General features: G+C 35.0%; 1 protein-coding gene across 2 annotated transcripts in view; it reads right to left on the reverse strand.

Annotated features, from left to right (window-relative positions):
• Positions 1 to 307: 307 nt before the first annotated feature.
• Positions 308 to 18,381, reverse strand: part of PDHX (pyruvate dehydrogenase complex component X) — a 74,083-nt gene continuing 56,009 nt past the window's right edge. Inside the window, exons 8-11 of one of the 2 annotated variants that reach the window (XM_023185496.3) lie at positions 14,936 to 14,994; positions 11,503 to 11,661; positions 3,853 to 3,917; positions 308 to 1,359 (exon numbers count right to left, since the gene is read on the reverse strand). In XM_023185496.3, the coding sequence (XP_023041264.2) occupies positions 1,101 to 1,359; positions 3,853 to 3,917; positions 11,503 to 11,661; positions 14,936 to 14,994 (542 nt within the window). In that variant the 3' untranslated portion in view covers positions 308 to 1,100. The remainder of the gene's footprint in view (positions 1,360 to 3,852; positions 3,918 to 11,502; positions 11,662 to 14,935; positions 14,995 to 18,381) is intronic. The other variant, XM_023185497.2, reaches the window with a different exon arrangement.

Raw genomic sequence — 18,381 nt, forward strand, 5'->3', positions numbered from 1 at the left:
AAAGAGTAGTTCTCATCTGTTTGGTTTCGTAAGTCTTGTATTCTCTTTCCAAAGTTTTACATTTCCTATCAGTTACTTTCCTAATGTCATACTAATTTGAAATTCCTTCTTTCCTCCTGTAGAGTCCTTTTTAAGGTGTTCTAGAAAAACTACTAATCAACTTCAAGGTTTACTGAATTTTTGTGTTTTAACATTTAAAATATAATCGAAATGTTCATATTTTCTCACATTTTACTGCACAATACAAAACTGATTTAAATGCATTAAGAAACAACATTTTCTTTTTAAATAAACACTAACAAAATGTTTAGCAAGAGATAACACAATTTATTTAAATATATTCTGACTCAAGATGAAGGCAAGCAGTTTACCTAGAAAGGTTTACATATTTTAGCTATAGATTTTCATTGAACCATTTTTCTGAAATGTCATTCTTTTCATTCATGCTTCTTTTATTCTCTCTCTTTAGAAGTTCACAGTGTTACACAAGTGAAAAACAAGACAGATAGAAACCACCCTAAACATAAGGCTTTATGTACATAAAAAATTCAATAATGTTGCCATAACCCCTAATACAGTGTGATCCTATTTATTATCCAGAATAAACTTCTGTACATATTAAATTCTTCAAGTATATCTAGAGCAGTGCTTGTAAAAGTGAGGTCCCACTGCTAAGTTAATGGTCATCTCTTTGAAGATCACTTCTACCTTCAACACAATTATGGTAGAGTTCTAATAGTTTTTTTATTTTACATGTATTATACATTCTCAAATATTCTAAAATGCTCAAATGAGCCAAACATATACTTTGATTTACATCTAGTTTAATATTCCCTTTATACAGCACCAGAGGTTAAAAATGGATCTGAGTAACCAAATATTCTCTTTCCTTTAATAGTTAGAGTTTATCATCATTTATTTCTATAACAATAAACCCAAATTGAAGATGAAGACACCCTGGGTCAAATGCTTTCATCTTAAATAAATAAACATTTCATCCATTTCATACTTAAATACCAAGTTGTTTTCCTATAACATATGTTTCTTGGTAACAACTACTGAATCAACTAAGCTGAACACCAACTTCTTATCTTTGAGGACTAGGCAAGTCGGATAGGATTTTCTAGGTTTGCTTTAAAACTTTTAAGAAACCTGGTTGCCAGTTCGTCATCAACCACTCGACTGTCACTTGACATCGTGACTGTTATGAGCTGGCGCTGCTGCAGTTTGGCATTTCCCTCTTCATCCTCAGTGAACTTCAGCACAGGTCGGAACCTCCCAACCGCCAAAATGCAGGCCTGAGGAGGGTTAATCACTGCAGTAAATTCGTCGATGCCAAACATCCCCAAGTTGGAAATACTAGGGGGGAAAGAAAAAGCTCTGAGGGAGGCACGTCCTTAATCAAAGTCCCCTTTCCCCGAAGCACATATTTTATACATATTTTACTAGGCAGTGTAGTAAGGCAAGAAAAAAATATATTAAGTAATGAAAAAAGGAAAAATTTAGTATTCACAAATAAATTGTGTACATAGGAAAAATAAGACTCTACAGATAACTAGTAAAATTAACAATTTAGTTAAGTCATCAGATAAAAAGTCAACATAAAAATCCATTTTATATCTAGAGTCATGTCCCACATAATGAAAGATCACATATCCAATGGTGATCTTACAATGGTCTTACAAGATTATAATGGAGCTGAGGAATTCCTATTGCCTAGTGGCATCATAGCTGTCATAACATCATATAGCAATTACTTTATTTTAAAAATAAATTTAGTGCAGCCTAAGCGTACAGTGTTTATAAAGTCTACAGTAGTGTATAGTGATGTCCTAAGCCTTCACTCATTCACTGATTCATCCAGAGCAACTTCTAGTCTTGCAAGTTCCATTCATGGTAAGTGCCCTAAACAGGTGTACCATGTTTTACTTTTTACATTTTTACTGTAAATTTTTAAAATGTTTAGATACTCAAATACTCATCATTGTGTCACAACTGCTTATGGTATTCAGTAGAGTAACATGCTGTACAGGTTTGTAGTCTAGGAGCAAACGGCTATATCATACAGCTAAAGTGTGTACACACTGTACCATTTAGGTTTGCATAAGTACACTCTATGATGTTTGCATGATGAAACTCCTAACAATGCATTTCTCATATCCCCATCATAAAGTGGCACATGACTGTATATAAGTTGCTATAATTAGAAAATAAAAAATTAAAACAGTATCATTTATAACAGTATCAAAAAACAAATACCAAAGAATAAATCAAATGAAACATATACAAGACCTCTACACAGAAATTATGAAACATAACTGAAAGAAATCAAAGAACGGAATACACAATGGTTTCTACCATATTCACTGGTTAGAAGACTCAATATTGTAAGAATGTCAATTCTCAAACCATCAAAAGACTTAATGCAATCTCAATCAAAATTCCAGCAAGGTAGGGGTGTGTGTGTGTGAAAAATGGCAAATCAATTTTACAATTTATTTGGAAATACGAAAAGCCAGAAGACAATTTTGAGGGCGAATAAAACTGGAAGCCTTCATTACCAGCTATGAAGAGTTGTAGCTTGGTGGTAGTAAACAAAGGATCAACAAACAGGCCAGTGGAAAAGAATAGCACAGAACCAGACCAACACATATATAATCACCTTTTCAATGCTATGAAAAAGGAGAAATCAGTATTCAATACATGATGCTGTGTAAATTTACTATCCATGTGGGGAAAAAAGAGAACTTTAAACTTCACATTATTTACAAAATCCAATTTCAGATGAATTGTGAGCTACATGTGAAAAGTAACATAAATGCTTTTAGAAGATAACACAGAAGAGTAACTTCATGACTCTGGGATAGGCAAAAAATCCTAACAGAAAACGAACAGTATCAACTATAAAGAAAAATACTGATAAACAGGAATTCATTAAATTTCAGAACTTCCTTTCCTTAAAAAAAATCACTGAGAGAGTCGCAAAGGCAAGTCACAGAGTGTGAAAGCTATTTGAGACAATATATATCCTACAAAGGTCTGTGTATCCAGAAATAAGAACTATACATCATTTTTTAAATGAACACCAGACTGCAATGGGTACTTTATCTCATGAATTACCAGATACCCAAATAGCTGATGAGTGAAAAGTAGTCAACATCACTAATTTGCATTTCCCTACAAAGAGTACCACTACATACCCAATAATTGTTAAAATTTAAAACCTAACATTATTAAACACTGGCAAGAATGTGGAGCAACGGGAATTCTCAGGACTGTTGGTGGAGGTGTAAATTTGTATAACCATTTGGAAAATTGTTTGGCAGTATCTGCTAAAACTTCTAACTTAGGAATTCTACTTTTAGGTCTATACAACAAAAAATGTACATATATTCACCATAAGACACCAATAAGCAAGTTCATAGCACCATAATTTGTAATAGCACCGAACTGGAAGCAACACAAATGCCCATCAACAGTAAAACGAATTCTGGTATATTTATACAATAGAATATTATATACTGCAATAATAACAAATAAGTGGTTGCTTCACATAGCAATATAATATCACAGATATTAATACTGGGGGTTCAGATACTAAAGAATACATAATATTTATCATTCCATGTTAGTCAATGTCCAATGAATGTTTAGTTCAACACTAATAGGTTCCTGCTAGTTTTAATATGAAAGCCTGACTAGTCTGAAGAATATTTCCAGATATTCTATCGCCTAAATATTTTTAGCTTAAATTTTAAAAAATATTTCAGATAAATGAAAGGCTGACGGGGTCTTTATAAGTCTTACATCTATCTGTTTGATGCTATGGATAGTTAAGAGTTTAAATTTTACCTAAAAGATCCTCCTTGGTATTCTTCAGGCAACAATTTTCCATCTCTTGCTTTCTTTGATAGAGCCTGAGAAAAATACAAACAGAACAGGACAACCAACAAAATGGTACACAGTTGATCTTGTCATTTGAAATATTTGTAAGTCATACACTCTCCTCTCTGATATGCCTGGATTTAATTTTATGTTACCTATATAAAAATAATTTTCTCTAATTATAAGAACAAACAAGAGCACAGATAATTCAAGAAACTAAAACTGTTAATCAAAACTCTAGAAAAATTACTTCCTTTAATAATTTTTCAAATATGGGAATTACCCTGTGTACCATCAATTACTATGCAGAATGCTTTAGAGCTTCCTATATGCTCAATGAAATTTTCTATTTTGCCTATAAAACTTTATTGTAAGAAAAAAAATACAAGAATACATTCTCATCAACCTAGTGTTTCTGTTGTTGTTGTTGTTTTGTTTTTTGTTTGTTTGGTTTTTTTTTTTGAGAAGGAGTCTCACTCCGCTGCCCTGGCTGGAGTGCAGTGGCATGATTATGGCCTACTGCAATCTCCATCTCCCAGGTTCAAGCAATTCTCTTGCCTCAGTCTCCTGAGTAGCTGGGATTTCAGGCACCCACTACCACGCCCGGCTGATTTTTTGTATTTTTAGGAGAGATGGGGTTTCACCATGTTGGTCAGGCTGGTCTCCAACTCCTGACCTCAAGGGATCCACCTGCCTCGGCCTCCCAAAGTGCTGGGATTACAGATATTAGCCACCATTCCTGGCCAATCTAGTGTGTTTTAAATAAATTATCCAATGGCAACCAAAGTAGCATACCCACAATACCACAACCAACATTCCGTTTTTATTTTTCAGAGTTTGCTTCATCTTTATCCACAATCTCAACCCCACACAATGATTATAAAAAATAAATTTTATATTTAATTGTTCAGTATTATATGTATCTTCTGTGTTGTCAGCCTTCAGAAATGATTTTTTAATGTTTGTTCCTAAAGAATGAATCTGCCTAATTTACTTGGTTATTTCCCAGTGTTATAATTTGGTTCACGGTTTCTTCTGAATTATTTCAGGTAAATTTTCAGAAGTGGAATTATAGTGCCCTAGAGAATAGACTTCTTTTGGTTCCTGATTCTACGACAGAATCACTTTCTGAATACGCTAGTCCAATTTATACTGCCACAAGGAATATAAGGACGTACTTGATTCTTATCACTCTTGATCATACTGATTTCTAAAAACCTTAGAGAAGACAAGACAGATGACACATTAGTTAAATTTTCCTCTCACTTGTACTTGGAATTAACCACATTTCTGTTAATTTTTAATTTTCAGTGCTTAAAAGCAAGGGAACAGAGGTTGAGTCATCATATATAAAAACTTCATAATGAATTACTTTAAGAGGAAGGATACAGAAAAATTAGGTCACTGTCATTTGGGTAGATAAAATAAATGTGGAGTTTACTTAATATTTTGTATTGCATAGGCAACATAGGCACTATTACAATCACTGTTGATAACTTTAACTCATAGATGATTTAATTTTTTAAAATTAAAAGTCTTTAAAAATATCAAAAATCCAAAAACACATTACTGCAACGTACTGCCAATGGAAAAAATTACAGGTGTATGCTGTTTGCAAAAAATGAGATGAATTCTGACTTATACAGTTATTGGAATAACAGGAGAGAGAACAATCTACAAATGCATTTTTCCTCCCTTAAGCAATGTAACTGTTCACATGATTTGAAAAGACACATATATGAACTTTGAAAGGCATTTTCTAAAGGCAGATGATCTCAGCATTATCCTGATGAATTACCACACTGCAACAAATGAAAAAAATTCATTCTAATAACTAGATTGCAAGCACACATACTAAAAACAAAAACTCTGTAGATCCTAAATATATCAACAGGAAATCCCTGTCAGTGAACTTGAGTAAGAGTCTGAAATAGGTATGGAGTCTGAGAAGGATTGTTGGTTTTATAAATTTGTAATTATCACTGGGATCCCCTGACAATGTGGACTCAAAATCAAAGTACATGTTACCTGAAGCATCCAGCTGAAAGAATAAAAAATGACCACTAAGTATTTCTATAATACATCAAATGCCTTGCTAATTCATTCAAAAAAATTTACTGGGTACTTATAAGGTAAACTTTGCCTCTGCCTTTTAATACTGTTATAAGTAATGAAGAATTAAGAATAACATGGGATCCAAGGTGTGTTACTACATTACTTTATTCAAGGAATACCAACTTGAACTTGGCTGCAGTATGCCTACAGCCCCCACACTGGCATCCTTGGGATTACTGAGGGTCAAGAAGTAAATGCATAGTACAGGTGTTCTTCACCTGGGGTTCATGGATGAATCTGCAGAGCCACAAACTCTTGAAAAATTAATTTCAATGAAACAGGTTTTACTGAAATTTGTTTTAAAATAAATTCACCAACCAACTACTGTATCCCAAGCACTCTTCTAGAATTAGATAAATGGCAATGGACAGTGAACATCAGACAGTAGGGAACACAGAAGGGTGAACAAATAAATAAACAAGGTAATTTCAAAGACTAATAAACCATATGAAGACAATAAAACAGGGTAATGAGATAAAGAGTGTTAGGAAACTATTTCAGCTATGGAAGCTGCAGAAGGCCTAAGACATTAGCAACTGAACTGAGAAACCAATGATGAAAAACAGCCAGCCAAGTGACGATCAGAGGGATGTGTGTACTGGATAGTATGTGCCTTAGTGAGAATCCAGAGCTCAACCTGTCTATGATCCCACAGTCTTCTCAAAAAGTCTGCTCCTGCCTCACCAGGTAGAGAGCCTTGGTCTCTTTGCTGCAGGTTCTCTTATCCACTACCTACTTGCTAAGACCACAACCTCACATTCCTCAGGGAATCTTCACTGCTTCTTTGGCAGAGTACTCTCCAGAGTGACTCAGGTCTCTTCTTTCTTTTTTTTTCTCCCAGGTGCATACAGAAGTTCCCCCTTATCTGTGGGGGATATTTCAAAGACCCACAGTAGGTGCCTGAAATGGCAGATAATACTGAACTCTACACCTACAGTCATGTGCTAAGGACACTTAAGTCAATGACAGACATATATGACAGTGGTCCCATTAAGATTACAATGGAGTTGAAAAATTCCTATCACACAAATACGTACCATTGTAGCACTATTTCCTTATACTATTCAGTACAGTAATCGGTTGTATTGCAGGTTTGTACCATACAAAGCCTAGGCGTGTAGTAGGCTATCCCATCTAGGTTTGTGTAAGTATACTCTACGGTGTTCACACAATGACAAAAGTGCCTAACCATGCATTTCTCAGAATGTATCCCTGCTGTGATGCATGACTGTACTTTTTTTCCTACACATACATACTTATGATAAAGTTTAATTTAAAAATTAAGCACAGTAAGAGATTAACAATGACTAATAATAAAACAGAACAATTATAACAATGTAAAAATCACGTGAATGTGGTCTCTCTCAAAATACCTTGTACAGTACTCACCTATTTTCAACTGTGGTTGACCACGGGTAACTGAAACCATGCAAAGTGAAACCTTGGATAAGACAGAACTACAATATCTCAAATTCCAAACCAAAAGATTGGTCTTACAGACACAGAAAACCAATGATTGTACTCCTTTCCTCTACCTGGTGAATCAACTAATTATGGTGCATTTGGTATAACTGTTGAGTCCTTAGCTATTCTTCTTGTTCATCTCTGAAAGTTCAGGAGCTGCTTCTCAAGTATTTTTTTTTTTTTTTTTTAGAGAAAACATTACTGATTCTAGAAGGCTGATAACCTGACCACTATAGTCATACAGCAGTTATGTAACTAGTGTGAGAGAAGCAGCAAAGCTGAGTGGTTGGGAGCAGGCTCTAGTCTACAGTCTGATTGGGTTCAGATGCTGGCTACATCACTTAATAAGATTTGGGGCAAATTATTTAACTTCTCTTTTTTTTCCCCATCAGTTGCTTCATCAACCATATCAAATTATTATCTTGTACTTGACAGGGTAGTTTTAAAGAGGATTAATATATATAAAAGGCTTACAGCATACAAAGTATGCCAGGTGCTATTATTGTTAGAGTTGTTAAAACTGTTAAACTGTACAAATACTTCTAGAACTTGCATGTCTTTAAACAAGAGAATTACAAATACTACATTCATATATGAATTACTCATATATTTGTCTCTGGTCAGAGCAGATTTTACCCTGGAATTAAAATCATTCTAAGTTTTATCTGTTTAAATACATAAACATTCATAAACTTTTTAAAAACATAAACTTTTTAATACATAAAACTTTTTAATAAGCCATGGTACAAAGCTTGATGTAGAAATATTGACAAGACTCAAACTGTATAAAATGGCACTATTCCATAAATGGAACATTTACTGTCTACCCTTTTTGGGGGATGGGGTAAAATATAACAACACTAAAGCACAGGACAGAAAATGCATTTATTACCAAAGATGACTCACTACTATACTTGGACACTCAGACAGATGCTGTTTTTTTTGCAAAGTTGAATTCAATATAATCTTGCTTAACTTGGAATTGAGTCAAAATCTACATCGGATGTGAAGAACACACACACACACATACACAAACACACACATACACTTAGGGTTTCTACTTGGTGCATACATATTTTTAACGCCTATTCGTACACAGCAGCTAAATGAACATATCTCTATGGAGCCTATCTAAAATACTTAGTTTTTAAGCCACCATTTAAACAACCCAAGATTTAAGTATTTAAAATAGTCATGCTTACAAGATAAGCCATTTCAACAAAAAACTAATTTTGCAGGAGCTCAGATCTCTCTCTCTTACACACACACACACACGCGCGCGCGCACACACACACACACACTTTCTTTCTCTTTCTCTCTCACGTAAACTAGAGAACTAATACGCTAAATAGGCCATGCAAGGCACCTGTTTCTCATGAGAGGTCTCAATGTCCCCTTATTTTTTCTGAGTACAACCAAAGTGATTACATGCATCTGGCTGTTATGCTCTGTACCATGTGACACATTGGCCTGGCATGAGAGACCTGCCCAGCTAGAGTACTTCATACAAGAAAGTACTACTTGGGGACCAAATCAAACCCTCCTTTTTGGTAACTTTGAGGGAGAAAAAGACAAAGGAGAGGTAAAGAAGTGAATGATTAGATAGAAAAAAAGAAAGGTAAACAGTAAAAGCAAGGAGAGAGGTGGTATAACAGATCATTAAGTAGTGGCTCTAGAATCAAACTGCCTGGGTTAACTAGTCCTCACTGCCACTGCTTTCTAGCTGTACTGCCTTGGGCAAATTTATCAAAGTTGCCAAAACTCCATCTCCTCAATTTCATGGAGAAATTAAGGTTCCAATTGGACTGGGTTAATAGGATTAAATGAAGCGCTTAGCCCAGTGCCTGGCATCACTAAGAACAAGAGTGAAAAGAGCAGAGTGGGAAAGAGAAGCAGGTAGAATGAGAAGCAAACAGGGCAGCCAGAGCTCAGCAAACCCTGAGTCCCTGCTGCGAGTTACAGGAAATGCTTAAGGCCCGCCAGAGACCATTACACTCCAAAGGGTTATGACTGCCCTTCCCATTGCTGTGAGACCCAACTGAGAGGCTGGTGAGACTGCCTCCTTACCTCTTAAACTTAGAGTCTTCAGGATGCAAGGAATAGAGAGAGCTAACATAACTACTTAAGAGTTATGTATTATAGTAGTAAAATTGGTAAATTGCTCAGAATCAAGGAAATCTTCCTATAATGGTTATTTTTTTAAATTTAATATATATAAAAATAAGAAAATTCTAGCTGCACAGTAAAGTTCCATAAAATTATAATAGTACTTTTTATTTTACAGGTTGTTTCAACACTTAATCTCATTTAACCTTTACAAAACACAGACACAAGTATTCTCATTGTTGCTGAAAACCCTTGATAAATATAAAGAACATACTATATCTCAGCAAACCAATCCCTATTACTTTGACTTTTGAATTGACCAAATTAATGCTATCTTTCTTTTTTCTTTCTTTCTCTTTTTTTTTTTAGAGATACAGCATCTTGCCCTGTCATCCAGGCTGGAGTGCAATGGCACGATCTCAGCTTCGCTGCAACCTTTGCCTCCCAGGTTCAAGCAATTCTTGTGCTTCAGCCACCCGAGTAGTTGAGATAATAGGTATGTGCCACTATGCCCAGCTAATTTTTATATTTTTAGTAGAGATGGGGTTTCACCATGTTGGCCAGGTTGGTCTTCAATTCCTGCAAGTGATCTGCTTGCCTCAGCCTCCCAAAGTGCTGGGATTACAGGCATAAGCCACCATGTGCAGCCTCATTTTTCAATTAACAATTCCATTTTTATCTATACAAACACTTTCTGCAAATCTTTTCAAAGAGGAGTGAAGAAAGACCTAAAAATATTGATTCTAGTAGGTTCACTTTAATGATATCTACCTCTAAAATTCCAAGTAAACTCAGTACTTATGGGTATGCTTTTAAAATCAGATTAACTTGTACTTATTTCTTTTGAGCAAGAAGGTCTACACATTTATGTACTGTCAGCTCTCCAAAGAAATCTTACCTTCTAAATTGTTCTACCACGATACATACAACAGGTCCTTGGCAAATGGAAAGAGAATCACTTACCCAAATGAATCAGAAATTTTCGATGCAATCACTTTAAGACTTGTTATACTTCTGTCAAAAAATACCCTTGGAAATTACTGAGGCTGTCAAAGCTGCCCTACTGCCTGTGTTCTTGCCTATTCGATGTGCTATTTTTTGGTGAAATAAGATTCCTACACATTGGAGTTACAAAAATTGCTTTTCAAGAAATCCTGAAAAAATAAAGTAACTTTGCATCTGGAACACTAAGTCCACTTTTTTTTTTTTTTTTTTGAGATGGAGTCTCATTCTGTTGCCAAGCTGGAATACAGTGGCGCAATCTCGGCTCACTGCAACCTCTGCCTCCTGGGTTCAAGTGATTCTTGTACCTCAGCCTCCCAAGTAGCTGGGATTACAGGCACGTGCCACCACACTCAGTTAATTTTCGTATTTTTAGTAGAGATGGGGTTACACCACGTTGGCCAGGTCGGTCTCAGTCTCCTGACCTCGTGATCCACCCACCTCAGCCTCCCAAAGTGCTGGCATTACAGGTGTGAGCCACTGTGCATGGCCACTAAGTTCTTTTAATGGTCTCAGTTTTAGAGAAGTAAATATACTTTAAGAATAAAATGTTATTAATATTGAGGTATATTACCACTTCCATAGAAATATAGTTTCAGCTTAACTTCAACTTTAAAACCTACCTGATATAGCATCTTTAGGGTTGAATTCTGGACTTTGGAAAATAAAGTTTGTCTTTAGCATGAAATTGTTCCCTAATTTATTTACATGTTATCTCTTAATTTTTGAATATTAAATTTTCTTACAATGGGTCATACTTGGATAAAAACTTTAAAAACCTATAGATATGTGACAATCACTTGATGAAATAACTCTCCCCATATACAAAAAAATCACAGTCTGACTAGATTACGTCAAGACTTTATCAGAAAGTAATTATCTAAAAGTATATGCTAACATTTTGAAAGCACACTCTTTCTTAAGACATACCTTTACAGAGTCAGCAATTTCCTGGATACCCTTAGCGGCAGCATCTTTTATGATTGGTGTAAGTAAGCCTTTATCTGTTGCCACAGCCACTGAAATGTCAATAAACGGCAGTTGCTTTGGGCCCTCTCCATCCCAGCTTACATTAACATCTGGCATTTGCTAGAAATAGAAAAAAAAAAAAAAAATCTTACTAAAAAAGCGGCTTTAGACCAAGGCAGCTACAGAAAAATAAAATTATTGTGCATTTTCCAAAGTGAACATAGCTAGATAAGAGGAAATAAATAAAAATTTGGTTTGAAAAAATGGTTTGGAGTTCTGTGTCAATAATCTTTTATGTCTGCCAAGAATAATTAAACATACTACCTTTTTGAAGGAAGTTTGAGGAAATTCTGATGAGGTACATGCTTTGATCTCTTTATATCCTAGTGGGGAAAAAAGGGCTTTCTTTCCTGATTGCTAGAAGTTATTTAATGTCTGTTGTACTTCCTACCTCATATGATAACGAACATGATCTTGAGGTGAGGAGGAGAGGGGAAAAGGGTAACGATATTAGATCATATTATTTCTTACTTTCTAGCCCAGCTCTGGGATATGTATCAGCAGGCCCTCAATAATTTACTTCCCTATTTAAAAGAGATTTCATCAAATGACAAAATGTCTGGAAACCCTGTCTATTAATAATGTTGCCCTGTATTACAGGTGAAAATGATGCTGAAAAACAGAAACTGGAAATGAATTTCTGTTCTCAAAAATTATTTGCTTTTTAAAGAAAAAGATCCAGGCCTCCTGGCGTGTCATTTAAGCATGGCAATACACAATTTGATTCCACTCTATTCCCATTTTACTTGTGACCACTCCCCTGAGATGGATTTTCCACTGTCATGCTACGCTCATTTCCATTTCAAGGCTACCTTCACATTGCTTTTCAATTGCTCTTCCATTTTTCCATCTTTCAAGACTTAGTTCCTTCATTCATTCAGCAATATCACTATGTTAAAAGAATAAAGTCCCAACCCCTCAGAAGATTTGAAATTCTTCTTAGACAACGCTAAAGTAAAAGAGAAACTAAACAAAACTCTCATGAATGAAGAATATCTGGCAAATGAATTTAATTACAAAATGTAAAGAAGACTTATGGGACATGGTCAAAGTTGTATTAAAAATCTATTATCTTATGGCAACCCGCTCGGGTCCCCTTCCATGCTGTGGAAGCTTTGTTCTTTCCCTCTTCACTATAAATCTTGCTGCTGCTCACAAAAAAACAAAACAAAACAACTATGTTAAACCTTATTAAAAAAAATTAAAATGAATTACACATTCAAGTTTTCTAACCAAAACGAATCTAAGGAAATGAAGGAAAAATATATAACAAAACAATATAAACTAAGAATATAAATACGTAATAGAAGTGAGAGTTCACAATAACCCCAGGCATTGAGGATGTTAAAATAATTATAAGAAACAAATTTAAATTACTCTAGGCTAATAAGTTTGGGAATCTAAATTAAATGAATGATTTTCTGGGAAAATATTAGCTTTTAAAATTGATTTTTTTAAAAAGCTGAAAATTAAAACAGATCAGTAATTATGGCGGGAAAAAAAATAAAGGGAAAGCTGCCAAGATCCCCTCCTCAAAATAGAAGCAGGTTCAGATATTTTTACTGGTGAATTCTATGAAACTAGAAAATATAAAAAATTTTATAATATTGAAATGAATACAGAGGAAAGAAAAGAAGAAATAATCCAAATTCATTGAATGAAGCCAATGATTAGGGGAAAAAGGTCTGATAATGTTGGCACAAAATTTAAATTACCACTACTTAGGACTCTAGATACAAAAATTATCCAATGAAATATTAACAAATAGCTTATGCCTATTAGAGATTTATTTAAGGAGTGCAAAAATGATTCACAGTTAATGATATTAATCACAATAGTCAATTAATAATTAAATCATTAATATAATTCAAAATATTTCATCAAAAGAGAAAAGTTATATGAATAATTAGATAATGCTGAAAAGGCATGCTTTTTAAGTTCTGTATTGATGTATTTTGCAGAATCCAGAGTGCTAACCATTACACCATGGAACCCTCCTTATTAATGTATTTTTCAAGAAATAAAAACAAGTTAATTATAAATGTACTTTAAATACAGTCTGTTAACAAGCAGTGATCCCAGAAAATAGCCTCATTACAGAAAGGAGGCATGATGAAAAATAGTGCTAGGCAGGAAGGCAGGAAGCCTGGGTTCTGTAAAGGCAGCTAGGTTTACATCACCTTCACTGAACTGCAGGCTCATATGTTCACCTGCCTTCCTGCCACCTCCACTGGAATATCTGTTAGGCTCCTCAAATTTAACATTTCTAAAACCAAACTCTAGATTCCTCACCCCAAAGCTATACCCCTCCCAGTTTTCCCAATCTTAGTACATGGAAAACTCATTTCTCCCATTGCTTGGGCCAAAATGCTTGTTCCTTTTTCTCACACCCCATATCCAATCCATCAGCAAATCCTGTTGGCTCTACTTCTGAAACATAACCCAAATCTCCACTTCACCCTAGCTCCATTTGCTACTACATTTGTCCAAGCCACAGTCATCTTCTAAAGCCTCCCAGGGGAGCTCATCGTCTCCTCCCTTGCCTCTCCACAGGCCGTATTCTACACAGCTCCCAGGGCAGCCTCTCCTTTTCCTTTCTAAAGTGTAAGTCGATCACATCAGTTATTTGTTCAAAACCCTCCAAAGGCTTCCTTCTCACCCATAATAAAATCCCTAGTCCTCACCATGTCCAACAAGGCCTCATGTACTTGGGTTCCCCCTCATGCTCTCCCACTGTTATTTAAATCTTATCTCCTGCTCTCTCCACTCTAGGCACACTCCACCCTCAGCACCATATCTTGGGTTAATGCAATCCTCTATTCACAGCCTTGGTGTTTGCTGGTCCCTCTGTGTGGAACGCACTTTCACCACATACCTATGTGGCTCACTCCCCCTGTTTTCTCAGGCCATATCTAAATTATCGCCTTGTCAGAGGGGCTTCCCTTGCTTCACTTTTGAAAGAGCACGCCTCGTTACTTTGTCCCCTTATCCTTTCTGTTTCTCCTCAGCACTTTCATCATCTGACATATAATAGTGTTTGTCTCCTCCAACTAGAATGTAAGCCCCAGCGAGAGCAGAAATCATGTAAGCTTTGGTTTACTGCTATATCTCTAATGCCTAGAATAAATGGTTTTTATTCTGCTCTACTTCGTTGTGAGCCCTTTTGATTTACAGTTTCTTCATTAGAAAAATGAGAGATCAAATGATAGGATATTTTAGCTAGACAATTATAAAATTTTTGTGATTTAAAAATAAGAGTTCTATTTGTCATTGTAAAAATTCCATGACATGAAACTACTTTAGAAGACAAAATCATTTGAAGTCTGCTACTTACTTTAAGGGTAACAGCTGCTGCCTTGATGATAAAATCATTTACTGATACTTTAATGTCATCTGAAAGAAAAATGGCTTAGTCAAATTAGTATTCCTAATATAACTTTAACATTGACCATTACAACTTCAAACTTGTAAATTATGGAATGTACTGACAAACAATGATAAAAAAATTACAGGCTTTTGTTTGCTTAGTCAATAAGGTTCCCATGATTAGAAAAACTTACGTGAGGTCCTGGATAAATATTATTAACCATGAATGTAAGTTTATTTCTGGGCTTTGGTTATCAATTTTTTAAACTGCTTAGATATCATACACAAGAACCTGAAGGACATATTACAAGCATAATCAGAAAAAAAATAACTAACTCCTATGCCTCGAAAAAGACAAATGGTCTCTCTGTGGTGTGTGCAGTCAGGAAGTTTATAAGATGATTCATTTTCTTCCTCGTTCTTTTCAAATGCCCTTATTCTCTGTATGATTTATAATATATTGATTATACTAGAACAGTGATACATGTAGGTACTTTATATAAACAGTTATATATACATATATGAGAGAGTGTTCAAAAAATTTTTTCTTACTAACAGGGTGTAGGTGAAAACAAATTTAACTGCTTTTTAACTTAACAAAACAGGATATAACAAAAGACAAAGAAGCAATGCTGGCCTAGGTCCTAGTGTGATGAATAAAATGAGGTTCTCTGTCCATACTTTTATGGTGAATGCATTTGAATCAATTTCTTTGCAGTATACATAATGATTTTAAGATAAAGCTAGGGTCCTCCCACTTCCTACAGAGCTGATCATAACTAAAGTATTTGTTTATGTCTTTGCATTTGCCACTGGGTATAACAGTGTTGGAAAATGTAAACAACACTTGATTTTTTCTTGCAAGAGCTTATAGAAAAAGACTTTAAGATCAAAATCTAGTCAATGGTATGTGGCAAAAAACCTATCCTATTACTAAAGTATCATGGAATTTTGCATAAATAACAACTCATTCCAAAGGCATCCTAGAGACTTCATAAAGGGATTAGATGAATTACCATAAACCTAAATACTGTCAAACCGTCACAGTAACTGTCAGCTGCAAAGTATCAAAGCTCCTCTAATTCAGAATTCCAGAAATATATAAACATTTTTGCTTATATTCCCTTTAGGAATAGAGATATCAATGGACTTACAGTGCTTAGAGGCTTTTAATGATAACCACATAGAAAACATTTGGTCTGTACAAATTCAAATGTAACAGCTCATGAACTTACTCTGCTTACCGTTCATGGCTCTCTCAGCCTTCTCCTCACTTTATCTACTTACCCACAGGTATTCACAGTGAAGACTTCTAAAACTATCTGCCAGCTAAAGACCCCAAAACCTACCACCTAAGTCCACGGTCCTCATTTAAAATTCTGTATTCAGCATACTCCCACATTTAGGAACATTCTTGAGTTAAACGAAACATATTCTTTTACTGGCCCCTACCTATGTCACTATACTCTCCTGGTTTTCTTTCACTTTCTGCCCACTCACTCATTTTTATTCCTTTCCTCTCAATGTTGGCATCTCCCCAGCCTGGAAGTTCCAGTTCCAATTCCAAGGTTTTGATACCATTTATATAATGATGACTCTTCCAAATTCTACCTCTAATTCTGAGATACTGAAGCTTCAGACGTGTATATCCAACTTCTCACAAAAAATTTCTACTTGCATCCCTGACATGCATCTCAAATTTAACATGTGTAAAGTAGGTTTCTCTTTGAATTCTTTATTTTTAACTCTTTATAATGGAGATTTTCCAAACATATTGAAAGGAGATATTGTTACATTTACTGAGTAGACAATAGATTGTAAGGTAATATCAAACATTCTCATTTACACATTGTCAAGACAGAAAAGCAAAGTGTGAAGCATGCATATAGAATGTTATATATTGTAACTTTATATGAGAAAGAGGAGTGAAGACAATGTGGGGTGTAAAGATTTTTAAGAAAATTCCTAATTACAAGGGTGTACCAAAACCAGACCATGCAAAGATAATAAACTAATCCACATCTCCTCTGAAATATTGCTATTTTCTGCATTACTAGAGTAAGAAAACAGGAAAGTGATTTCCACATTAACCTCTATATCATGACTAAGCAAGTATGATCTGAGAACTACAGGAGTGTTTCCAGGGTTCATTTTTTAGAGATTTATCACTTTCTCTAATATAGCTTTCCATTTAGTTCCTTGAACTTTTAAAAGCTCTCAAGTTGTCTTTATATGAAATCCTGAAGATCTGTATACAAACTGAAAAACGTCCTGCTTTCACCTTGGATGTAGAAAGTTACAAAAGAAAGCTGCTCCCATCCTGACAGGGTGAAAGAAAAAGCAGGATAAATTACAAAATCATAACTTTTCTTGAACCCATTAGGGAGCTGAGGTTACAAAGCAAACAGGTGAACTGAATGCCAAAGAGTGATAATCCACTCAGAGGAGAGACAAACACAGGAAGTAAATACCCACTGTCAGAGTACAGGAGTGAAGAGGGCAGAGTATGGTACAACATGCACAAACAGATGGGGACTAGCAGCAGAGAAATAGAAACTAAAAAAAAACATTCAGTTGGAAATCCAGAGGGGAAAATCCATGCTAACCAAGATAAAAAATATATATATTTTGCTAAGCTTTGCAGACACAACTAGGAAAGTAAATCAGTGAACTTGAAGCTAGGTAAACAAAAATTATCCAATATGAAACATAAAGAGAAAAAAGAATGAACAAAAAGAATAGAGCATTTAAGAGCTTTGGACAATTCAAAAAGTCTAACATTTAAAATTGGAGCCCCAAAGAGAAACCACATGAAACAGAAGATATTAAAAATAACTGGAAAATTTTCACAGTTAAAGAAAGACAACAAACCATACATCTAAGAATCTGAGAGAAACCCAAACAGAATAAATACAATAGAAAAAAAAAAAAATCTAGGCATACAATAGCCAAATTGGTAATGGAGAAAATCTTGAAAGCAACCAGATAGGGGGAAAACATCATATACAAGGGAACAAATATTAAGAATGGCAGCAGGCATTCTAAGACAGAAAATAATGAAATAGTATCTTTATTTAAAGAACTGAAACAAAAACCCTATTAACTCAAAAATCTATATCCAGCAAAAATAATTCTTAAAAATGATGAAGATATATCCATTAGGGTGACTACTATCAAAAAAAAAAAAAAAAAAAAAAACAGAAAACAACAAGTATTGGCAAAAATGTGGAGAAATTTCAACCTTTGTGCACTTCATTTTTGTTTCTGAGACAGGTCTTGCTCTGTCAGCCAGGCTAGAGTGAAGTGGCGCAATTATAGCTCACTGTAACTTCCAACTCCTGGGCTCAAGCAATCCTCCCACCTCAGCCTCCCAAATAGCTGGGACTACAGGCATATGCCATCTGCCTGACTAGC

The sequence above is a fragment of the Piliocolobus tephrosceles genome, chromosome 13, assembly GCF_002776525.5.
Source record: "Piliocolobus tephrosceles isolate RC106 chromosome 13, ASM277652v3, whole genome shotgun sequence".
Classification (NCBI taxonomy): domain Eukaryota; kingdom Metazoa; phylum Chordata; class Mammalia; order Primates; family Cercopithecidae; genus Piliocolobus; species Piliocolobus tephrosceles.